This window comes from Myodes glareolus, chromosome 1 (assembly GCF_982192425.1).
Source record: "Myodes glareolus chromosome 1, mMyoGla1.1, whole genome shotgun sequence".
Taxonomy (NCBI): Eukaryota; Metazoa; Chordata; class Mammalia; order Rodentia; family Cricetidae; genus Myodes; species Myodes glareolus.
In genome coordinates this window covers 27,690,374-27,716,324 of record NC_142026.1, presented here as the reverse complement: position 1 = coordinate 27,716,324, position 25,951 = coordinate 27,690,374, and the positions used below count along the sequence as shown (strand labels likewise).

At 40.4% G+C, this 25,951-nt stretch overlaps 1 protein-coding gene across 1 annotated transcript in view; it reads right to left on the bottom strand.

The window, feature by feature from the left end:
• Cab39 (calcium binding protein 39) overlaps positions 1-25,951 on the bottom strand; it is a 76,506-nt gene that overhangs the window by 5,682 nt on the left and 44,873 nt on the right. Inside the window, exons 3-7 of the mRNA XM_085697349.2 lie at positions 17,509-17,673; positions 15,582-15,700; positions 9,792-9,960; positions 3,031-3,090; positions 848-913 (exon numbers count right to left, since the gene is read on the bottom strand). Of these exons, the coding sequence (XP_085553475.1) occupies positions 848-913; positions 3,031-3,090; positions 9,792-9,960; positions 15,582-15,700; positions 17,509-17,673 (579 nt within the window). The remainder of the gene's footprint in view (positions 1-847; positions 914-3,030; positions 3,091-9,791; positions 9,961-15,581; positions 15,701-17,508; positions 17,674-25,951) is intronic.

Genomic DNA, 25,951 nt, shown 5'->3' with positions numbered 1-25,951 from the left:
TGACTGCGATGGCTGCCCAGCACCCAATGTGGGTATGGGACTCTGACTCTACTCCTCATGCTGCATAGCAGGTACTTGGCCCACTGAGCTACATCTCCAGCTCCTTAGTTTGCCAAAGACTGTTCTAGACTTTCAATCTTACATTTAACGTGTCTAAAGTTCAAATGGAATTGTCCATATCCTTTGTTGATAAAAGCAGGCAAAGCTACGGCATTTCAGTTTCACTGTTCATATGCTGGCCCCAGCCCTCACTGTCACATCTATACCACATGCGGTATACACCCGGAATGCTTTATATAGTTGGCATGAATCCATTTAAAAGTATCTTTCTGCAAGGTATGATGGTTCATGCTTGTCATGGTTTAAACAGGAAGATTCAAGCCCAACTTTAGCTATATAGCAGGACTGTTCCAAAACCAAAACCAACAAATTTTTTTTGAGGGAGGGTTTCATTTTATAGCCCCGGTTGTCCTGGAACTCAGATCCACTTGTTTCTGACTCTGGAATGCTGGGAGTAAGGGTGAATGCCATCACTGGCCAGCCCAATAAAGATTTCAATTCCTACAAAATTATTTCAGAATCTAAAATACTGCACTGTTAGGAGATAAAATCATCTTCCATCTCCTTTTATATTCCCTTTTGATGTCTCAAATCTTACACGTGGGCATTTACTCCATAGAGATCACTAACAAACCTCAAACTGTGCAAAAGCCCTGACCACGCCCAAATCACAAATGTATTTATTGTCTCCTAAAGGTCTACAACCAACATCAGCATGTACCCAAATTCAAGTTGCAAATACACAATAAAGGGAAACGAATGACATGAGAAAGAGAATTTTCCATACCTTCAGTGACTGTCTCTTTGTCACATAATTTTCTGAATGAAGTAGCTTCTCATATTCACTGAAAAACTGAGACCAGAAAACATACATCAAGGCTAAGAAAAAGGAGGCACAATGACATGATAAAGTTTGGGGCTCACTCTCAACATCAGCAAAGTTCTGTGCTTTCTTGCTGACAATGGTGTCAAACCTTCCTTCCTTTGTGCCCCTCCGGTGATGCCAACAACCACCTCTACACACGGAGCTCCTGGGAGTGGTCCCCTCCAGGCTCCAGTGAGATCCAGAGATCGCTCTGACAAAGTCCTTCTCTGCACCTTAAATCAGCTACATAAAGCATTAACACGTTCTCAGTTTCCACACTTGGTGTTACACTGGAAAATTCCTACTTCTTTATATACAGGAACCAACTTGTCTAAACAACAAGAGAAAAACATCCCTGTTCTTTCTAGGTATCAAGCAAGGAGAGAAAACAAAGTTGAGAGGAGAAACCCAGTAGTGTGTTAAGTCATAAAAGAAAACAAAACAAAAAAACCCAAGTGGTCAGGATTACTGGAGCATGTACTCTTTTTTGTTAGGAGTTCACATTCCTTCTGACTATACTTTACACATTTCTGCTAGTTGCCTAATATATGTCTTCCTAATATCTTGATAGCTAATGCCATATTCACTAATAATATGTAGGAAACTATTTTACTTCAACATTAAAACAGACTTTATTACCTAGAGTAAATTTCTTTAAATAAGATAGTCTATATGTGGGAGGCTTTAAATTAAGATAGTAACATATTAGTAAGATAGGTAGCAATTCCTAACTGCTTATGATGTTTTAGTGCTATCTTTGTGAGCTTTAGTATCAGAAAGCTGCACACTCCACACACCATAGGCAGGAGTTACTTTGAGGTTAAAGAAGTCACAAAGAGCAAAGAAAGCAGTTGCCTTTGGTTTTATTAGCACTTGAAACCGGACTCAGGCAGTTTGAAGTTAGAGCAGAGGTTTTCAATCTTCCTAATGCTGAACGCTTTAATACAGTTGCTCATGTTGTGGTGACCCCCAACCATAAAATTATTTTCTTGATACTTCATAACTGTAATTTTCCCACTGTTATGAATCATAATGCAAATATCTGATATGCAGGATACATGGTGACCCAAAGGTTGAGAATCACTGTGTTAAAACCCGTGAGGTCCCTATGTAATGACGGCTGTCACCTTAAACCAGAGACACAAAAGCAAACACCCACGTCCAAACACTAATGGCAGAAATAAAGTGCTGTCAATGTTTAAGCCATCTGAGGTTGCTTACTTGGCTACATGCTATGATGCTGCTGGGAGAGGGGAAGATAAACAGAAGGGACAAGCACGAGGAAGCACAGATTCTGTCTCTAAGAACCTTATAATGCAGTGGAATAGGAAAGCAAATGGTGAAATGTCAACAATATTTAAAACATTAAAGATTTAAACTACTAGTAGAATAGTTAAAAAAAAAGTAAGTCTTGTGGAACAGACAGGAAGTGTAAGTGGATAGTTATTACTCTTAGTCCTCTAAGTGTGCCTATCAGATCTCAGACAGTGTGGAGGGAACTAACGTGGCATTCCAGAGGAAGGCAGATGGGTAGGCATGAAAACAGGCACTGTAGCCCTGCAGTAGCTGTGTAGCCGAGAGGCAGTAGTCATCCAAGCACCAGGATCACCGACAGCTCTCTGGAGGCTATCAGTGCTGGGTTTGACTGACACTGACAGAGCCGGAATCAACGTCCCCATCTAAGCCCCAAGCACTAAGTGCCTTGGCCATGGGCACAAGGAGCAAAGCTGTGGTCCTGCCCACTCTAGGCCTGCACTGCTCAAATCTCACCAGCTACTGCCTCTTTCTTTTGTATGGAGCAACTGATGAAAAAGGAAGAAAGTAAAAAATGTCAGATTAAATTCTCTTTGCATTTTAAATAAAAAAAGATTATCACTCAGGAGCAAAAATGACCACTTCCCTCTTCTAAAATAAGAAAATATACAAGACGCAGATCAAATTTTGCTTCAGACTTAGTAGTACTCCCTGTTGTTTCAGTAAAGAAGTAATTACAGCATCATTTACAAACACCAGAGAGTCAAACATTCTGATACAAAACCTACTTAAACCTCCATTTAAGCTAATTTCATTTCTGTTAAAAGTTTACAGATGTAATACATACTTACTCTATCATAATGCTGTTCCAAAAATTCTGCACTGAGCAATTTATGTCTCGTGAGTAAATCCTAGGAAAAGAAAAAGATGTATTTTTATAGTTGTTCTCCATTAATGTTTTCTTAGAAAAGAAGAATTCTAAAATATTTTTTTGCCAAATTGCCTGATAAACTGTTATTAAATATTAGCAGATAGTACTTAATATTTCATTATGATTTTTTTCTCGGGACTATGAAATGACCTTGGTCTCCCTGGGCAAGAACAGTTTAAACCTCCTCAGGGCTCTCTGAAGCTAGCTCGAGGGTGGCACTGGCCTGGGTCTTGTGCATGGACAGCAGCACACCAGCCTGAGTTCCTTTGAGGAGATACAATGGGACTCCTCATCTGCATAGAACTGACCTGCCACTCACCTCCTGATAACCTCCCTTCACAAAGGCTTTCTGCATGTCCAGTCGTCTGCTCCTGACACCGACCTCTGACTACCTTTCCTGACGGTCACAGCTGTGACCCTACATTTGCTTGTGGGACTATTTAGTAGCCCCTCCCTTCATTAGACTGTCACTTCTACTCATGTTGATTTTTACAAGCTTTGAGTTTTTGGCACTTAAGCACTGTCCAGTCATAGCAAGAACTTAGTAATTAAGTAAATCAGAAGACATGTTTGGGAAAGCATGACATTGAACGTTCTTCACAGTATGCTTTTTAAGGAGGTTTCTAACCCAACCCCAAAGATTTACAGCTGCTCAAACTGCTGGATGGATTTGTGTTAAATTCCCTCATTTAAATAGGAAAGTTTAGGAACCTTTGGTAATTTTTCCCAAGTCTCCTGGGAGAATTAAACAGATAAAATCAAACAGAATTTAGTCTCAGCATCTTTGGAGAGGCAGCAGTCACTTTACATAAACCTTCAGTATATCTGTTGCTCAACCCTACTTTACATACAGGACCTCCACTTGGCAGATACTACAATCTCTCCTGTGACAGGCAGAAAGGAAAGTGATAGTGTGGCCAGTACCTTAGCAAGTATCAATGGTTACAATGCAGAAAAGAACATAAAGACTGATGTATCATAAAGGGAGGTATCAACAGAGAAAGCATTTAAGCCTGCCTATCAAAGAGCATCCCTCAGTCTTTAGCCTGTTACCATTGTTGGTTAAAGGCTGGTCTTCCCATGAGTAGGTACCACAAGGACAGACCTTAAATTAAATGTACAAGCCACTGCTGAATCCCCAGACCTCAGGAACAATGCCTAAAACAAGTCAGACACTTAGAAACTGGATGGATGGACAGATGGATGCAGTAAGAGATTAACATGTCTGTATACAGTGAGTACAACTTCATTCGTGTGGGTAATCTGAGTCAGTGCAGCCAAAGCCCACTGCTCTCTGGTCACAGTCTAAGGAAGACTAAGGGAGAGGGTATCTAAGAGATGTTGACTCTCAACCGAGTCTTGAGCTTCAGAACAGGTCAGCACAAAGCTTTAAGATGGAAAGGCCTATGGTGTAGAGAGGAGTCACATGGCAGAAAGGGAGACCTCCCAACATGTCTTCACTCATATATTATCATCTGGAAATTCAGACTGTGGTCAATCTGGGAAGCAAATTTCTATGGTGTCAGGGTGGATGGGACTGATGGGGGTACTCTGGGCAGCAAAGCAGGAAGGAGTTGGACCTTATGTATAACAGCATGAAAGTCCTCTGTGAAGACATCCAAGGTCTGGGATGGCAGCAGATACGTTGGAAATGAGTACTTGCTAAGAAATAGCAATTAATACACTGGGAAAGGAAAAGATGGAGTCTTTGGCAGTGCCTCCATCTCTGGAACAAGAAAGAAACCTTAAATCGGGGTAAGAGTAGGTGGCAGCAAAAGTGAAGGGTAAAGGACATGTAGCCAGTGTGGGGTCAGTGACTTAGAAAACTTGGTCTAGTCTGAGGTAGACTGAGGGGAGAAAAGGGATACAAAACACATAACAGAATTCCCCAGTACAACTTGGAGGAAAGGCTGTATGGATTGTGTCTGAAGTCTAGCAGAGAGAGCAGCCAACTTATAAGGTGGGCTAAACCACTAAATGTCCCCTAAGTTCAGGAAGCGGGTGAAAGAGGTGATCCTGGAGCTCCTGAAAGAATACTGCTACCTCCCAGAATGGGTGCTTATTTTCAGAGCTTTGGCAAATAAGATGGCTCCAGGTCCCATTTAATGCTTGACTATGGCCAAGGACATTGAGCCCAAATCTACTTGTGCAGTTCACCCCTTGGTGGTCACAGGGCCATAAAGTTCTCTGGGCTAGAGTTAAACCTGTCCAGACCAGGAGGGATGGCTCAGCCGTTAAAGGCTAGGCTCACAACCAAAAATATAAGAGTTCGGTGCCCAGCATCCATGGCTGTCCCTCCAGGTACATTAAATAAACAAAACAAAAAAAACCAAACAAACCTGTCCCTATGTTTCAGAAATGGCTGGAGTAAACAGACTGGGCTTAATCTACTTTCTAGAGGACCTGACTTCAAATACAAGCAGTCTCTGGTATAGGAGGTCCTTCTGTTTGTGTGTTGCTTTCATTGGTTAATTAATAAACTGCTTGGCCTGATAGGGCAGAACTTAGATAGGCAGAGAAGACAGAACTGAATTCTGGGAGGAAGAAAGAGAGTCAGAGAGGGAGAGTTGCCATGGAGCTACCAGAGTCAGACACGCAGAATTTCCAGGTAAGCCACGACCTCATGGTGAACACAGATTATTAGAAATGGGTTAAATCAAGATGTGAGAGTTAACCAATAAGAGGCTAAGATAATGGGCCACGCAGTGATTTAATTAATACAATTTCTGTGTGATTATTCCAGGGGTTAAGCTAGTGGGGCGGCCAGTACAAACAAAGGGGCCCGCTCCCTTTAACAAGTCTTATAGCAGGTACCCATTCTTTTAGCCATTCCTTGAATGACAGGGTTGAGTCTCTAATCACTTTCTGAAAGTTACCTATCTGTCTAAGCACACCTGGCAATAATGTGGAAAGAAACATCTATACATTGTTACTTGAAACTGAGACAAGGGACTGCTCCTGTCATTCTCCTGTGATCACATGGAGCTCTGGGTGCCATCACACTGATTTTACTGAGCATACTCAGAATTTTTAAAGTGGGCTCTACAGTCTGCCTGGGTTCAAATTCTGGCCTCTGCACTCACTGCCTGATTGACTACCACCATCTCCAGGTTCAGTTTTCTCACAAGGATGATAGGACTCTCAAAAAAAGGATAATTATAATCTAGTAATAAATAAATAAATGTACTCAGTAATTATTTCACTTAGAAGTGACTATTACTTCTACGCTTTACCTCTCTGGGCCAAGGAATGAGCAGTATAAACACACTGACGTAGAATGTCAGAAGACATGATAGCAGAGAGCTCTGTGTTTTGTGCTTGCTAGGCACTATTTTTAAATGTTTTTATTTAGTAGGTTGAAATAGCAGGTTTTTTCATAGTTCTGAATCTCTGACTTTTGTAAAATTTGTCTTTGTATTCCTTGGCCCCTCAGCTGGAGCAGAACAACAATTAAGTCATTCACTATTATGCTTTACTTCCTCATCCTGTATTTATTTACTTCTCTCTCTCTCTCTCTCTCCCTCTCTCCCTCCCTCCCTCCCTCCCTCCCTCCCTCCCTCCCTCCCTCCCTCCCTCCCTCCACAGGGTTCTCTGTGCATCTTTGGAGCCTGTCCTGGAACTCACTCTGTAATCAGGCTGGCTCGAACTCACAGAGCTCCTCCTTCCTGCCTTTGCCTTCCAAGTGCTGGGATTAAAGGCATGTACTACCACTGCCTCGATCATATTGTATTTATAAAGTTAGATATTCAAGTTGTCTGCATTTAGTTTCATCCTGTTCTATACGGGCTTCTCGAGATCTTCAGCAAGCTTAGTATCCAATTACCAGTCAGCATCTACATTCTTGATGAGTATACTCAGTTCCCCTTTAGTTGGATGGGAGAACCCTCAGAGATCTGTTACAGAACTCACCCTGCGTGGTAGCACTCAGTTTACCAATGTTATGGATAGGCACTTGTCTCCTGGAGAACATCTGTTAGTAACTATCCACCATGCTCTCAAGCTCTCAGGAAGGAGAGCATCAACTTGCTTGCTGCACAAACTGGGGGCTGTGCTGTGGACTTGTGGACCTGTCTCTTACCTCACTTTAATAAGCAGACACACCCTTAGCATGTCTGACCTGGGGGCTTTTAGGATTAGCAGATAAAACTCCCTCTTAGTGAGCCATGAATGCTGTCGGCAAACAGGTTCTCTCTCTTTTCTCGCTTTTTTAATGAAAAAATTTTTAGAGATTTTATTTATTTTTTATGTATACAGTATTCTGCCTGCATGTCAGAAGAGGGCCCTAGATCTCATTGCAGATAGTTGTGAGTCACCATGTGGTTGGTGGGAATTGAACTCAGGACCTCTGGTAGAGCAGCCAGTGCTCTTTACCACAAAGCCCTAGGTTCCCTTTCAATGCTTACAAATCATCTCTCTGGACCCATCACAACTGTAATATCAAGCTCTAAGCTCTACTGAGTTTTCTGGGTGGAATTTGTTCTTTTATTCCAGAAAATTGCAAATATCTGTCAGTTTTCAAATCTCTCTCTCCACCTCTTTCCATCTCTCAATACAAACCCCCAGTCACTAGCAAGTATTTGGCCACCTGGTTTGCTAGCTCAGTACTCATTCAAGCTCTGGATCCTGGACACTCTTAGAAAGGATGGTTTTAGTGTTCTATAAGCTGCATGTGTCTGAAAACTGTGCAAGAGTATGTTTTCTCAAAGGACAACATGCAGAAAGCCACCTCTGCAGATGGATACCTGCAACAGGAAAGGAGAAGCCCTGCTCACTGCTCACAGGCACCTTTGCTGGGAAACTGTTGGGCTGTCCCTGAGGGTAGTCCTCCTGCTCTGACCAGAGTTTCTGTCAGGGTATAAGGTAGCTTGGATCTATCTGGTATTTAGGTAGTCTGAGATTATTTGGTAGATCTTTCTCTCTTCCTTGACTATGGGCCATGCTCTGTACATTATTGGGAGCCTCTCATGAGCTTCCCCTTTCTGTGTCACCAGGAACACTAGGATCTAGCACCAGACTGGCTCAGAGCTGTCGTCTCAAGCTCACCCTCTGAATCCAAAGTGGGCTTTGAAATTTCTTTTATTCAAGGAGAGACCACCTGCCTGGCTCTGCCAAATCATTCCCTTTCTTGCTACCATAACCCAATGGACTGTGTTACCCACAGTAGCTCCATCACCACCATCTTAAGGAGAGTTAAATGGAAGAAGCAAACCTAACCAAGATGAAAGTATCAGCAAGGCCACACAAGACCATCAGATATCACATTTCCGGCATGTAGCCAGCACACACCTCTCACCTTAGAGCCAGTTTGGCTATCTGTGCCAGGAGCATGTCATCCTCCACGTGGTCAGGGGGCTGGGTGCATTCTCCCATACCACTGCTGCTCAATCCTCTTCCCTCACCCTCCTGCGCCCAGAGTGCTGCCACTCTCAGGATCCTGGCTGTCTTTCCACACAAGGTACTCTCCTTGACATGGGTGCTACTACACCTCCCTTCATGTTGGGCTGTTGTTCCTGAATGGGGCACTCCCTTCCATCGATGCATTATAATTATGAGTCCTATCCCACCACTGTGGTGATACCTAAGACATCATAGTGATCACTCTATGTTATGATCTCAAATTCATTGCATTTGCTTTGTATATGACAGTTACATATATGTATGTGAAGTCTTACCTAAAGTTTCTGTAGAAGTTGTACTGATTCTGGGAGATAAATCCCTGGTACCACTCACACTGTGACATTATTCTCAGGCAAGGTGAAACCCTACTGGCCAGTCCCCATGCCTTCATCCTGTCCTAATGTATTCACCACCCTCACATATGTACTTTACCCAGAGTACAAGTCCTTACCTCAGGGGTTCTTTATTAAAAAGCTGAGCTCTTACTAGGAAAGCGAGCTTTTCTCAATGTATGGCTTCTGAGCGTGAGTGAGCTACATGGAAGTATACGAACCACTAATTCAACAACTTATAAGGTCATTTAAGGGAATGTAATACATCAAGATTTATTCTCATTGGGAAAAAGAAAATACAAGATTACTGCTTCATTTACACACCATAAACAGAAGCTTGCAGCTAAAGAAACTGGTGTGGTCACACATGTGCATTCAGTGTATACAATCCGCAGGGAGGTAAGTGAATCAGATGGGGAGAGGGGACAGCAGAGATGACCCTGTTCCTTTGCTGTGACCAGTTAGCTCTGGGGTGAGGAGGTAAACCCTGCCTTGGTTCTGTCAACAATAGTAGGGTTCTTCATACTGAATGTGGTTTTAGTATTTGATAACATATATTCCAAAGAACATGGCCTCCGAGCAGAGGCAAAGTATATCACCCACCTAGTGCTAACCAAAGGAAGTGCTGCAGAACGTCTCATCACTATAGAGAGCCTAGTTGTTGGGTAGTCTGTCTATTATCTATATCATATTTAGTGGATAATTTAACAAGAAAGTGCACTTTTGACCTTACAGGACTTTCACCTTTCCGATGAGATTTGAGAAATTAATTTTTCTACATTTTAAATACTGTGTGTGTGTGTGTGTGGTTTTAGTCCAAATACCATAAACAGAACAATTCATATAAAATACATCTCTACTCCCACTAGAGGGCAGTCATGTACAGAACAGGGAAACTGCAAAACCGCTCTCACTTGCAAGTGTGTTTAGAATTGGAGTCTTTAAACGTTACCTTGAATGTAGCAAATGCATCTGAAGCTATGTCAAATGTTGACATTTCAACATATCTGAAGAAATCATAAAACTGTTCTGACCATAAAATGATTTTTGCAAGTGGTTCATGTCTGATGCATTCTCTTAACATTATTCCACAATTGAGAGCTATTTCTGGAGATTCATACCTGTAAAAACAAAACATAACAAATAAAAGCCATATAATGATTGGTCTTTCAAAAAGAGTGAAAATGAGCACTTCAAATTTTCTCAATATGAGTTTCAGACACTCCTAACTAAGTGACCACAGTAGATTACAAAAAGTATTTCTCTTAAGAGTATACAGCAGGATCACTTAATCTGGAACTTACAGCTGTGTGCAGAGATGGACAGCTGCCTTCAATAAAAAAATGTGCTATGGTAGAGACCACAAGAGTAGAAGTTCTGAGTCTGAAAACATCTACAAGTACCAGGATAACGCTGTCTGTGAGCTTAGCTTTTACCTACTGTGCTCACAACAACCAGAGGAACCAAAAACCTAAATAGAAGGGTAATACAGGATACTCTTCCCAAATTCAGGAGTTCAGTATAAACATAGTATAAATATAGGTCCATCAAATATACAGCATGTATATACTTCATTGTTTCAACATTCACATCAGTACTTCCAGACTCTTGGAAACATGTAAATCCCATAAAACTGCAAGCCTCATTCTAAGGATTTTACAGAGCATCTCCATCACAGAGAACTTGGGGACCCTAGAGGACACAGAGGAGCCTCCTCAACAACTCTCCAAATCCTTTTTTTTCAGCTCTGTCTCAGCCTTTCTTCCCTTATGATCAAAAAGAAAACCTCACAGTGAGCAGGGCCTTCCCTTCTCAAAGCACCTGTTCAGAAAGGGTGCTCTCATCCCTCCATGTACACACATCAGCTCTATTTCTTTCCCACCGACAAGCTCCCATAGGTTTTTCTGCTTGTTTGTTTTTTGGTAGTCAAACGTTTTCCAATACTCTAGTGAAATAATTATTTGGCCAGCAGAGACTTCCCCTTGGCTACAACAGAACTAATCAAGAGCCATCTGCGCAATGTTCTGATGGGGCTGATCTTTGTTCATCTATCTTGTCTTTCTTTTTTTGGTTCTGGTGACCAAACCAGCCTTGTGAATGCTGGGTAATACCCCACCCAGCACTATCCCCCCTCTTTAAAAATAAGGAAGAAAGAAACCTCCTCCCAGTTCTCCTTTTTATCTTGCTGGTGGTTCCCCTTTCTTTCTGTTGAGGTCTTCACCTGTTAAGGAAAGCCCACAATCTCATGGCCACCAACACCATGACTGAGTTTCCTTCCCTCCATCCACTCCCTGAACTGTGGTTGGGTATTTTCTAATGTCTCTGACAGTTTCAAGTAAAGATTTACATGAAATCTCATCCCTACACTTAAAAAAAAAAAATATATCAAGACCCAACTGCCACGCCCCCTCAGCTCTACATTTTGGCAGTGCTGCTTTGTCTCTGACACCTTGTCTAATAGAACTTCCATGATGGTTAATATTTTGTACACATGCTGTCCATTATGTTGGCTACTGAACATTTGAAATGTGGCTAATGCAAATGAGATGGAATAGCCATAATTTAAAATTAACCACTCTATTAGACAATGAAGTTTAAAAACTTCTCTTCTTCCTATCCTAGCTCCAAATCTTTAACTTTCAAGAGCTTCCATGTTTGGAATCATCTAGGACTTTTCATACTTCTTTTGAAGTCTCTTAGTTTGATTTCCTTCCATCTATTCTCCCACTGCTGCCTTAACTCATGAATGTTCTAACCGGCACATTTGCTCAAGCTTTGCCTTAAACTATCTACCAATCTAACAAGTTCACCACCAGCATTCCTAGCAGTTCAGAACTATAGCCAAACAAACAGACTTCTGAGCTCACTGCTCTGGGTCAAGCCATCTCCTTGCCTGGCATAAAATGCTGTTGATCACATGGTATTCATTCCTGCCCTGGACCTTTACACCAGTGGCATGCCATCAGGACACTTCTTCTTTCTGTATATGTGAATTCTAAGTTCTCTGTAACTCCAATTGTAAGATCCTTTCCTTTTACCAACCCTTGCGGACTCACTTATCCTCTGAAATCCTGCAGTATTCTCTGAAATCCTGCAGTATTAACTTGTTGCCTAGTAACACTACCTTTATCTTTTAATTGTACATATGCTCATTGGATCCTCAACAAGAGCAGGACTGCATTCCTCTGCCTCATTTAGGGCATGGCACTCAGCATGCTGACTGACTCTTATTTGATTAAAATTTCTGTTCACAAGATAGCTGATCACATCATTAATCTTGCTTATCTCTAATAAACTGAAGACTAGCAGGACAAGTGTAAGGCATCTGGTACAAGTTTGGCAGGTTTTGATGAGAGTTTGTCAAGCCTGTCTCAATGATTAAACCATAAGCCAGTGAGTACAAGGCAAACAGTCACGAGGTACAACCTGTTAACACTAGACTGGAGATCACATTCGATTTTAAATAGCCAATAAAATCCTACTGTTTCCAAATCCGGGCAGATGCCAGTACTTCCCATATGCACACTAGAATTAGCAGCACACCTAGCCAACAACAGATATCTTAAAAGGTGGCTTACAGTGCTTCTTAAAGAATGCTACTTTCAGGTCAGACAGGATCATATAAAATGAGTAAGGTAACAGAAGGCAAATAAGCCATCAAAGGACAAAGGAGTCAACCAAAGGAGCACACTGTGGCCTAAGATGGGACAATATAAATTTTAAAAAAGCAATGTTTACAAAAACATGTTTGTGATGGTTAATATACTGACAGTCAACTTGACAGGATAAGAATCAGCACACCTGTAAGGAACCATCTAGACCAGGATGGACTCTAGGCATGCTTATGAAGGAGGATCTTGACTATGTGAAATGGGAAGATTGCAGTAACTGTGGTCAGCACCACTCCATGAGCTACGCCTACAGTCTTGGACTAAAGCATTAATCACTTTTGCTTCCTGACTGTGGTACAATGTGACCAGCTGCTTCAAGCTCCTTCCACTATGGCTCTCCACTATACTCTCCAACTGTGATTACAAGTTAAACCCTTCCTTACATTGTTTGTCAGGATTATTTTAGTATAGCAATAGGAAAAATAACTGATACAGCATCTAGTATCTATTTTGAGTTAATAACAACGCTTAACAACAATATATCCAATGCTTATTCAAGTTAGTGGCTGGAGCACCAACAAATTAAAACAATGGCACTGGCTTTCCCCATATAGATTATAGATAGTGAAGTCATCACTGTGGAGAGGTTCTGCTTTATGGAAGAAAAACATTTAATTAGAAGAAGCAACACAAGAATCTACAGTGAACTCTCATTTATGTATGTATGTATGTATTATGTATGTATGTATGTATGTATGTATGTAAATACTGACTGATTGACTGGAGGCAGGACTTGTACGTAGTCCGAGCTAGCACCAAGCTCATGGAGCTCTAGGATTAAAGGCCTGTGACACCACACCTGACCTAGTAAACTGATATTTTAAATCAGGATAATATCCTTGGTAGGTATAAAAATCATTAGGTGAAAGTTTGATAGCAAATTAAAAATGAACAGACAGACAGGACCTGTATCCCATGATCACTCTCATTTCAGTGGGGCAATGGGTGCCAACAACATGCAACAGGCAGTGCGTGCATCACCCATCAAGAACTCATGCTTTGTTCAAGGTGAATATGAATCTTAACCACCAGCTCCAAGGGATGAGAGTGATGAGACATTCTGAATAAAATCATAGGAATGTAAATTTAAAGTACATGACTAAAATAGTAATTTTTCAGAGACAGTCTCACTATGGAACTCAGGCTGGCCTATTAAATTTTCTATGCAGCACAACAACAAAATGACGGGGACCTTGGGGGAAGCCTTTGCTTCCAAGTGATGGAATACACGTGCCATCACACTCTACTAAAATAACTAAGTAGCTTTCTACAGAACAAATGACCCAGTTGCTTAATAAAAGGCATACACTTTTAGAAAATGAGGACCTATCATAGGTTAGTAGAAAGCTCAGTTTTATCTCTAAAATTCAGTTTGTAACTCTTGTTTAAAAATAAAAATTTAGCTGGGCAGTAGTGGTGCACATCTTTAATCCCAGCACTCAGGAGGCAAAGGCTGGCCGATCTATGCGAATTCAAGGCCAGCCTGGTCTACAGAGCGAGTTCCAGGATAGGCTCCATAGCTACTGAGAAACTCTGTCTTGAAAAACCAAACCAAACAAACAATTCAAACAAACTCATTTTGTTAAAACCAAGGAAATATAAAAGTTGGGCACTAGATTGCCCCAGCAGATGTGTAGAAGAAAGAAACTGTGGTTGTTATAGCCCGCATGGTACACACACTGTATAGACCTGATGGACACGGGTGAACAACACAGTCAGACTGCGTGTAAGGAAGAAAGAATAAGGACCACAGCAAGCAGGAATGGCAAAAGGACAATGACTCTGATGAGGGGTTTGGGTAGGGAAGTAATGTGGGAGTGAGTCTCAAGCCAAGCTCCAGCCTCGGGCTTTCCCTTTTTGCCTTGTGGCTGAGGACTCTGCTCTAACCAGCTCAGATGAGAGCTTTAAACTTTAAATCAAACAATTTTATTTTAGCCTAGAGTGACAGCTCACGTTTTTAATCTTAGCATTCAGAAAGCGGAGGTAGGTGGATCTATGAGTTCCAGGCCAGCAAGGGTTACACAATGAGACACTAGTTTTTTTATTTTATATACCACCTAAAAATATTTATATCAAATCATGAAATAATAGGAAGCATTAACTATTTTGTAGATTTTAATAAACCTCTGGCTTCTATGGCAAGGGAAATTCTGGCTTCAATAACATAGTTCTAAAAACATCCAAATTTCACACTACTCAGCCCGTTTCCACAGGGACAGTGGACTGATACAACAAAAGTTCTGTACAGCAACACATGAAGAAGCAACATGGATGAGTAGAAACAGAAAGGGGGAAGCTGGATGCTGGCATGTGACATGTCATTGCATTGACTCATGCTTTGTTTAAGCAAGTCTGAACTTGGGGGAAATGTTAAACCACAGAGATACAAACCCACACGAGGTAAGCTATAAAGCTAGGGGGAGGGGAGCAAGCTGATTCACGCCAGTAGTCGTGCCAGTAACATGCTTGCCCACCAGTTTAGCAGAAGACCTTGCTAGTCAGGTAAGTTAAGTGCTGAGAAAGATCTTTTCACTTTTGTTAAATTTAGATCTTCGGATTTTTTGTTTGTGCTTTGTTTTTGAAGTGGACAACTACCCAAATCATGAATGCCTGCTTAGTCCAGGAGTAACTCCTGGAAGATGCACAGTGATGGCCCTACAGCGCACGCTCTGCTGAGGGAGGGTGAGGAGCACACACGCCCCACTAGACTGTTTCACTGTTGTGGGGTGTGCAGGTCGGGTGCAGAGGAGGCATCTTTGGACTCACACTTGGCTGTGATTTCAGTGAACTTCAACCGTTTCAATCTTACAGATAGAAATAGGCTATATTTCTTGCTTAAGGGCTCACAATTCACCCAATTTTAAGCTTACATCTATAGGGCGTGTTTGTGTTAGTTTAGCTTACAGGTCAAAACTTTAAAAGGGCAGTATGTTCAAGAGCTACAGAAAAATAAGCTAAAACTATAGAGAGAACTCTTCCCATATTTACCAGCCTGGTTATCTTTTCCCACCCGAACAATTTCTTCTTTTTATTTTCAACTAAGAATATAAACTTTATCGCATTGTACATACCCTTTCAATAACATGAACAAAATATTCTGTTGGGTGCAGATGTATTCAACAGTAGGAGTTCTTGTACCAATTTGTCTTCTGAGAATATTGTTGAAAATTTGAGCCACGTCTTTTTTGCCCTATTAGGAATACAATCATTAAAATATTTACCTGTCTAAATATTAAAATGTCCATCCACTCTTCAATATAAAGTCAAAGAGTCATTGTGTATTAGTTATGCTTGAGTATCTGACTTTACAACATTTGTAGACATTAAAATTCTTAGCTAGTTATAACCCCAAATTTTTGTTTTAATAGTGTATAATTTTTAAATACAATTTTATCAACAAAGTGAAATCTCATTACAATCCACAAGTAATTTCGACCATCACTAATGCTCAGAAGCACACTGACTCAGTATGGAAAGCAGATGTTGATAGCACACTTACAACCTATAGGGCTATGAACCTTACTCAAGTGGATACTTCTGTTACAAATAACACAGAGAGTGCACACTTTCTTCTGCAGAAATGGAAAGGAAGAAGACTGTACTCTCAGTGTAATGGCTTCACAGAATCCTGTAAAAAGGCTGAGCTTTAATAGTAAGCAGATAAACTCCTCATTAAACTCAGTCACTCAGAAAAACTTAAAACATATTAATAACGGAAGCACTAAGTGTCATGAAACAGTATTCAGAGATGAGAACTTTACACCACCACTGCACAAAACAGACAGATCATTTACTGAACCTTAACCATCAGAAAACTGCCTAGGAAATTAATGTTGGCCCCCAAGAGATGCTTCAGAACAGCCATAGTCAGAAGGCTAAGAAAGCCCAGAGGGCACTGAAGCCCCATCTTCCTGGGGCCTGTGTTGGCTCAGGTGCAGTAATGGTAATTTCTCCAAACCAGTCCCATGGCACACACTTTAAAAAAAAAAGAAAGAAAAAACAAACCAAACCATAAAACCCTGATGCTTCTAAAGTCTCAAATGAATATTAAATTCAGTGTTCAGTTTAGAGACAAAGGAGAAGGATCAGATATCCCAAATGTAACCCTCAAGTTAGAGAGAAAATAAGTTGTTAGAATTTGACTTATACATGGAAACAGCTTAGTTCTACCTTCTCTATAGTAGGACAAAAATGTTTATTTTTCTTTACTTTAAGGATTACTGAAGTAGCTACCCTCCCCTTCTTTAAATTATTTCATATTATACCCCTCCCCATCAAAACAGATATCCACTCACTTGGGCTGACAAACACAGACTTAAAGCATACTCAAGAAGCCAAAGAGGGTGCTTGTGACCATGAAGACTTCTTTGTACATGTTTTCCAGGCTGGAATCAAGGGCCATTATCTTCACGAACTCACTAAACAACTAACATATCATGATCCAATTGTATAAGCTGAGGCAACAAAATGGGGTGTGTGTGTGTGTGTGGGGGGGTAAGCAGGCCCCTGGAGAAAAAGCCAAGCTGTGCTGTCTGCAGCTAGACCAAGAATGAATGGCTTGGTGGTTGTGCTGCTTCAGCTGAGAGGTCAACGAGCACAGACACAATATTACCAGAGACAAATTTTATAGAAGTCAGAAATGCAGAATTGTTAATAAAATCTGCTATTTCAACATTATACTAAATAAAAAATTTAAAAGCAGTGTTGAGCAAGCACAGAACACAAAATACATGATCTCTGCTCTCATAGACATTTTTTGGGCTCTTCTAAAATTCTGTGACTTTCTTTGGATTGCTCATTCCTTGAACAAGAGAGAAGCTGCTTATGAAATGCAACCTAAATCAAAGGGCATCACAAACACCCAAGAAAATTTACAAACACTGTGGTGAAATGTGTCAGAAGTCTTTGGGTCAGCAGAGATCTTACAATGTCTCAAAGGATAGAGTGTATGGAAGAGGACCACAAAATATTTTGAAAATTGAGAAACGCATTTCTTACCTCAAAGTCAATGAGCTGTAAATCAGCCACTAGAGTGCTAAGGAGTCCACTATTGTATAGCTCTTGGGCCAGCTGAGCTACGGCTTCTGTCTGAGGTTCTTTTTCATTTGTGCCATACAGAATCTCTTTCATGGCAACCAAATTTTTGGAAACTTCTTCTGTAGCCTGATTTTGGGAGGAAGATGCAGAAGAAAAAAACAATTTACTTCAATAAAAACATACAATCATATCTGTGTAAGCTAAAAATCCATTTTCTACATTATCTACCCTCAGATCTATATACAAGTTCCATCTCTGTACTCAGTAGCTGGATACTACACATGTGTACATGAAAGAAAGCAGCTTGCACTCCCCACAGGAAGGAAGATGTGCACTGAGTGGAAAATGGAAAGCCAATTAATGTATAGTAGAAATAGGAATGACAAGGTTCAGTTCCTCCTCAAGCTCAGAAAAGCACTACGGAAGAAGCATGTGAGCTGGTGGGGGACTGAGTGTGTGTGACTAACAACCAAGTGTCAGGGAACATGAGCAGTACAAGGCAGAGATGAGGGAGGAGGAAAAGTACAGGGTCTAGATAATAGTTTGGCTCTGAAGTATCCCCTGAAAGACTCATGGGTAGAAAGCTTGGTTATAGTTGGTGGGCTCTTGGAAGTGATAACATCGTAAGGGCTCTAGTTCCATAAGTAGATCAACCCACTGATGGCTTAATAATTTGATAGCGTTACTGAGAAACTAAGGTCTATTTGGGGGAAGACGATTACTGGGAATGTGCCTTATCCCTAGACCCCTCTTCTCTTACTGTTTATGATTCCTGGCTGCCACAAGGTAGACAAATTTCCATCAGGCCATGTTTCTGGCTGGCCTCAAGTCTAAAAGCAATAGATCTATGAAATTGTAAACCTGGACTGCTAAGTTTCTTGTCAACCTTATACAAGCTAGAGTCATCTGGGAAGAAGGAATCTTAATTGAGAAAATGTTGCCATTAAACAGGCCCATGGGGACATTTTCTTGATTAATGATTGATGTAGGAGGGCCCACCCACTGTGGGTAGTGCCACCTCTGGGCACATACCTTTGTGTAGCATAAGAAAGTAAACTGAGCAAACCATAAAAGCAAGCCAGGAAGCAGCATTATTCCATAGCCTCTGCTTAAGTTTCTGCTCTGATTTCCCTTCACGACAGACTGTAAACTGCAAGATAAAGTCTTTCCTCTCTAAGTCACAGGGGATCAAGCAGAACCCCCAAGATGGTTTACCTCAGTAGTTATGTGTTCTGCTTTCATCTCACTCAAATCTTAACAGTAAGCTTGGTGAGAGAAATTAGAAATCTAAGTAACCAAAAGAACTAACACTGATAATAGGCTTAAAAAAAAAAATCACTACAACTATATGCCACACATTCAAAAAAATCAGGGGTATTAAATAGAGAAACGGAATACATAAAAGATCTAGAAGCAGAAACTATAATATCTGAGGTTAAAATTATAGTGGATATTAACAGCAGATAAGATATTGCAGAAGAAAACGTTACAAAGATGAGCAGTAATAAGTATCCAAAACTGAATCATGGGAGTGGAATAGAAGGGAATACCACATTTGTAAATGTTAGGGTAACTTTAAGTAAAACACATAACTACAATCCCCAGAGCAGGGCAAAGGGCAGACAGAATATTTGAAAATGTGATGAATGAAAACAATTCTGAATTTGTCAGGTGCACACCTTTAATCTTAGAACTTGGGAGGTAGAGCCAGGTAGGTGTCTGTAAGTTCAAGACCAGTCATCCCTACACAGTTCCAGGAATGTGATGTCAAAACAAACAAACAAAAATCAAAAACTAACAAAACCCTAAACAAACAAAAATGCAAATCTGATTAAAAACTGTAAAAATAAGTACTGATTAAAAAGTAAATAAATCTCAAGTGTAAAAACAGGGATAAGTGGCTGGAGAGATAGCTCAGTAGTTAGGAGCACTGGTTACTCTTCCAGAGGACCCAGGTTTGAGTTCCAGCCCCACATGTGTACTCCCAACAGTCTGGTAACTCCAGTTCTAGGGGATATGATGCCCTCCTCTGGCCTCCCTCCTGGGCACCAGGCATGCATGTGGTACACAGACATACATGCAGGCAAAACACCTATACACATTTAAAAAAGTAAAAAGAAATAAGACTGTATAAAGATTAAGGGTTGAAGAGATGGCTATGGTTAAGAATATTTGTTGTGTAATAATGAGGACTGTAGTTTAGGTCCTACAACCCACATTATGCCTCTAACTCCAACACAGAGGGCTCCAATACCCTTTTCAGGCCTCTGCATGTACAAATGTGCACATGTGTTGTGGGATATTTCCACATTGTGTGAAGATGTATTTGATGTAATTGGCATAATAAAAAGCTGAATGGCTAATAACTGGGCAGGAAGTATAGGTGGGATTTCTGGAGAAAGAAAGAAAAAGGAGATAAATGCAAGATGCCAGTAAAAAAGGAAAAAGCAGTATGGGCAGATTAGTAGAATGAATTAATTTAAGTTGTAAGAGCTAGTTAAAAACAAGCCTAAGATAAGGCCAAGCTTTCACAATCAATATATGTCTTCCTGTTGCTATTTGTGAACTGACGGCTCAAAGAAAAATCTGTCTACACACATGTATTGAGACACAAATAGAGACCCAGAGGAGGGGTGCACACAGATTCTGAATAATGCAACGTTTACATCTGGTGATTAAGAGAAAATCTTAAAAAGTAGCTGTTATGGGGTGTTAGGACCATAGACAAAATCAAAGAATGACAACAGACTTGACAGAAAATATGTAAGTCAAAAGATAGTGGAGAATTGCTTGAACTACTGAGAAAAACATACAATCAAGTAAGTTATCATCCTAGAATTTTATACCCCAATGAAGATATTTCAAAATAAAGATAATTCTATATGGCATGTGCAAAGATGGCCAAAGCTATCTAGAGAGACCCTGTTTCAAAATAAAACAACAACAAAAAAGAACAAGAAAAGTGAGTTTTTGAGATGCATTAAAGCTAAATGATAGAAATGAAGAGAAGAAAATGAGTAAATAAGTTTTCCTTCCCTATTACTTTAAAGAAATTTGGTTGTTTAAAACAAAAATAGTATATTCTAAGGTTACTGCATAGAAGAAAGAAATGCATGACAGCAGTTCAAGAGAGGTAACGGAAATACAGTGTTGCAAGGTGTAACCAATACACTATCGTATTTTCCAAAGACTGACTATTAGAAGTTAAAGATGTTATTAACATATGCCTCAAAGCAATTTTTTTTCCTTTTTATTGAGCTCTACATTTTTCTCTGCTTCCCTCCCTGCCTCTCCTGTCTCCTTCAACCCTCTCCCAAGGTCCCCATTCTCCCAATTTACTCAGGAGATCTTGTCTTTTTCTACCTCCCATGTAGATTAGATCTATGTCAGTCTCTGTTAGTGTCCGCATTGTTGTCTAGGTTCTCTGGGGTTGTGGTTTGTGGGCTGGTTTTCTTTGCTTTATGTTTAAAGACCACTTTTGAGTGAGTACATGTGATAACTGTCTTTCTGGGTCTGGGTTACCTCACTCAAAATGATGTTTTCTAACTCCATCCATTTGCCTGCAAAATTCAAGACGTCATTATTTTTTTCTGCTGTGTAGTACTCCATTGTATAAATGTAACACATTTTCCTTATTCATTCTTCAGTCGAGGGGCATTTAGGTTCTTTCCAGGTTCTGGCTATGACAAACAATGCTGCTATGAACATAGTTGAGCATATGTTCTTGTGGCACGGTTGAGCATCCTTTGGATATATACCCAAAAGTGGTATTGCTGGGTCTTGAGGAAGATTGTTTCCTAATTTTCTGAGAAATTGCCAGACTGACATCCAAAGGGGCTATACCAGCTTGCATTCCCACAATTGCAATGCAGGAGTGTTCCCTTTTCCCCATAACCTCTCCAGTATAAGTTGTCATTAGTGTTTTTGATCTTGGCCATTCTTACAGGTGTAAGATGGAATCTCAACGTTGTTCTAGTTTGCACTTCTCTGATGGCTAAGGATATTGAGCATTTCCTTAAGTGTCTTTCAGCCATTTTAGATTCCTTTGTTGAGAGTTCTCTGTTTAGGTGTGTACTCCATTTTTAAATTGGATTACTTGTTCTTTTGATGGCCAATTTCTTGAGTTCTTTGTATATTTTGGAGATCAGACCTCTGTCTGATGTGGGGTTAGTGAAGATCTTTTCCCATTCTGTAGGCTGTCATTTTGTCTTGTTGACCGTGTCCTTTGCTTTACAGAAGTAAAGCAAATATTTAAAGAAAAACTTTACACAGAAAAAGGTGGCAGCAAATGCTTATGATCTACCACTTGGGAATCCAAGCAGGAGAATTGAGAGTTCAAGACCAGTATGAGCTACACAGTGAATTCAGGGCTAGCTTATATTATTACGTTGTGTGAAGCTGTCTCAGAAAAACAAACAAGCAAACAAACAAAAACCAAACCCATCAAAATATAGAAGGTTTGGTATAGATCAACAAAGGCACCTTGAATGGAATGAATAGTAAAACCTAAAAGCTGTAAAAATCTACCTTAAAAGAAATAAGAAATAAACCTCAAAGGTCGAGTTAACTCAGATTTATAGGACACCAGCCTGTGACAGTATTCAGAATTATCCAGTCCATAGAAATCCCATTATGACCAATCATGGAAGCCTCTTACCAAATGATCACACAAGATCTCTTTGCATATTCCCTGGCTCCAGTACTGCTGTATTAGCAGCTCTCAGAATCACACGTGGCTTCACTATATTGTCTGATGTCCCATGCAGTAACTCCTCTTCCACCCAAAGGTCTACTTGCAGGTAGTATGCCCATTTTCCTTTAAATTACCATCTCCAGAAAACCCCTTCTCAACTTTGTGAATTACTCTTCTAAGAAAGGGAGGGCAACCCTGTCCCAACCCTGCCCCAGATGGAATGATACAGAAGATTCTGCACATGACACAGTATTGCTTCCCTGACAGAAGGCGACACAGCTTAAGGGTATCTTTAAGAATCTGAGCAATCATAAAATGCAGAGAGAAAGAACTTAGGATGGAGTGAATCTCTTTACCTTTCATGGGCCAACTGGAGTGCATGAGACTGCACTGTAAGGTTTTCACTCTCCCTACATCACCATTCAATTGTATTATCACCAGCACAACACCTGGCAGCACAGACATCTTTGTGTTCTGAAGATCCCCAGTAAATTGCCTATTACATTATTTTTAGAATTGAATCATCCATCTAGTTATACCCCTGTGGCCTGCCTAAATTGCTAACTAAAACACCTAACAGGATAGAACCACAACTGGGCCTATCATCCTATCTTTGAACTACTCTTTTCAGTAATGATCTAATAATTTTGGGGTGTAGTTACTCACACTACTTGCAAATCATATTTGTAAAGATTTTTGTTGAATATCTTGATAAGCATTATTTCATATTTTCTGACTATTAGAAAAATAAAATGAAGTCAATTTAGTAAAATCTTTTCACTAAACCAATTTGACCAGGTGCAGTAGTGCATGTCTTTAATCCTGGCAGAGAGAGGCAGTTTAGTTTACACAGCAAGCTTTGGCTATTCAGGGTTATATGGTGAGACTCTGACCTAAAAAACAGCAATCAAACCTGTTTGACTTTAATTTGTCCTCCATCAATCACACTCTGACACCTTAAGAATCTTTGTTCAGAAGAGTTTACCTTTCTTGATCCAGTATCTACCTTATTATCTACAGTACTTAAATTTCTGAGTAGTTCAGCATCTCATATGCAATTAGGAGCATCAAATATAATTTTTCTGGACCAAGAGGAAATCATTTAACAGTAGGATTGATTCTATTATAATCTGTTTACATGCACTGCCTTTTCAGTTCTATCTCATTAACCTTTATTCCAAGTGATTCTCACTGAGAAGAAAAAATATCTGACATTAGGGTTTTTGAGTGTGTTATCTGGTGGTTTTATGCCTATGATCCTAAAGGGTGTGTGCCCTTTGGCCTCCTTTGTTTTCTGGTCAGACTCAGGTTTTAACACTCTTAGAAACTCTTAGTTTATCCATTTTGAAATCATTATGATTTAAAAATTTGATGTGAGGTCAAATCCAATACTTTCTTCTGCTAGCAACAGGTTCCTAAGAAAGGAGTAACTCCTTAAGGGCAAGGGTTTCATTTTGAGGTGTGAAATGCTCTAGAATTGACTGTAGTTATGTCACATATATCCATGAAGAAACTGAAAGGACATGAAATTACACACTTTAAGAAGATGCACTTCCTGCTATATTATGGGTGGGGAGACAATGGCAATGAAATTACACTCACCTACTTCTCACTGTTTTTAGATTTTGATGTCCTCCTGACCTTTTGGGAACCCCAGGTTTCATCTCTTCTCCTTTTCATATAGCCAATTCCCAACTCCCCCGATGTTCAGTTTTTACACATGGTCAAGATTGCCCTTAATAGAACCAAGCTCTTCCTGAACACCACAAACCCCTCCCAGCTACACTTCACCCATAATTAAATCTCTCAAATATTTGCCTGTGTTTGCCACAATCCACATCTCTTTCCTTATTCACTGCTCATCCCAATCCCACATGGCTCCTACACCTAATACTTTATTGCTTTTGGATAACCTTACAGTGATTTATATGCCTCTAAAAGCAATTACCCATCTTCATTATGCCTGGGCACCTGTAGCATTTGTACTTGTTGCTCACTGCACTCTTCCCTATCCTAATTTTCACCCTTCCTACCTCTCTACTTGCTTCTTGGTCTCCTTTTCAGTTTGTCCTACTTAACTAAACCTTTAAATATCAAGCATTCCACAGGCCAGGTATGAAGTAGCAATGAAATAATTTTATGGTTGGAGGTCACTATAACATGAAGAACTATATGAAAGGGTCTCAGCATTGGGAACGTTGAAAGCCACTGGTTTAAAGAAACACACACCAAATTGAGTACAGTTGCTTTTTTAGTTTTTCTCCCTCCCTCTTTTACTTTCAGATTTGATTGTTCTGTCAATTTATCACTTGTTTATTTATTTGCTTATCTATGAATTGATTGATTATTCATTTATGCAGTGGGGATCAAGACCAGGGTTCTTTAATTATTTCAACTACTTGTATGATTTCTGATTCTTGTTACTTGACCTATTTGCGACTGATTAAACAAACAGCAAGCTAATCAGTGAAAAAGGTGATACTCCCCCTGCAATGGGGTGGTGGTGTTTACAAGGTTAGGTAATTCAGCAGCATTTACTGACTTAAGATGCCACAGAGAAAGCTGGGCAGTGGTGGCACACACCTTTAATATCAGCACTCAGGAGAACTAAGAGGCAGGTGGATCTGAGTTCAAGACCAGTCTAGTCTACAGAGTGAGTTCCAGAACAGCCAGGGCTACAGAGAAATACCCTGGGGGTGATGCCACAGAGAGATTGGTTGGCTGTGTTTGATCTGTTTTCCTTCCATGTTCTTGTTGGGGTCAGGCAACAAGTTGCTCTTGTTCTTGTTGTGGTTCTCTGGAGGCTTTCCACTTGTCAGTGTGTATTCTGGTCCTCACACCCACTGAGTAGCTTCACACTTGCAGCACCTCTAAACACCCCTCCCCCTTCAAGCTGCTGAAATCCCCTAATCCACTGGTCCTTACTGACCACATCTGCCCCCAACAAGAGGTCAATGCTTCTGGATCCCTTACACTCCTGGATAATTTACCCACAACTTTTTTGCCCCAGCTCCCAGAGTTGTAATTGTTTGTAAAGGTGATGGAACCCATGCATACTTAGTTTAATGATTTGTGCTGCTTGTCTGACTTCAATCCAGCTCAAGTAATCCTGTCAGCTGGACTGATTTCCAAGTAGTTAACTCCTAGGAGTAGGCATTTCAAAATGGCTGCACTTTCCTCCAAAATTTTATTTAATATCCTACTATAGATATGTACACCTAGCTTTACTCCTCTCTGATGAGACCTGCCCGTAGTGAATTCTTTCTAAACTGTTCCATATTGAGACACTCCTTTTTACCCAGTCCTGGAATACATGCTCTGTTCCTCCAAAACTCTTTCTTGTTTTGAGACATGGCTTCTCTCTGTAGCGTGACTGACCTGGAACTCAGTATACTGGAACAAACTATGCAGTTTGAATTAACTTAAAACTGATAGCAATCTCCTGCCTCATCCTCCTGGGATCACAGGCATATACCCACCATGTTTGGCCTAAAAGACAACTCCACCTCTAGTATGAGGGTTGAACCTAAGGTTTTGAACATGCTAGTTAAGTACTCTGCCACTGAACTTACAACCCCAGGTCCCAAGACACTAACCACAAAAACAAAATAGTAGTTTTACAGTGTGATAGCGCTTTGAGTAAGTGCTTGTTATGAACATTACCAGTAATAAAATATATTGAATCAAGTATCTACTGATAGGATGTCCCTC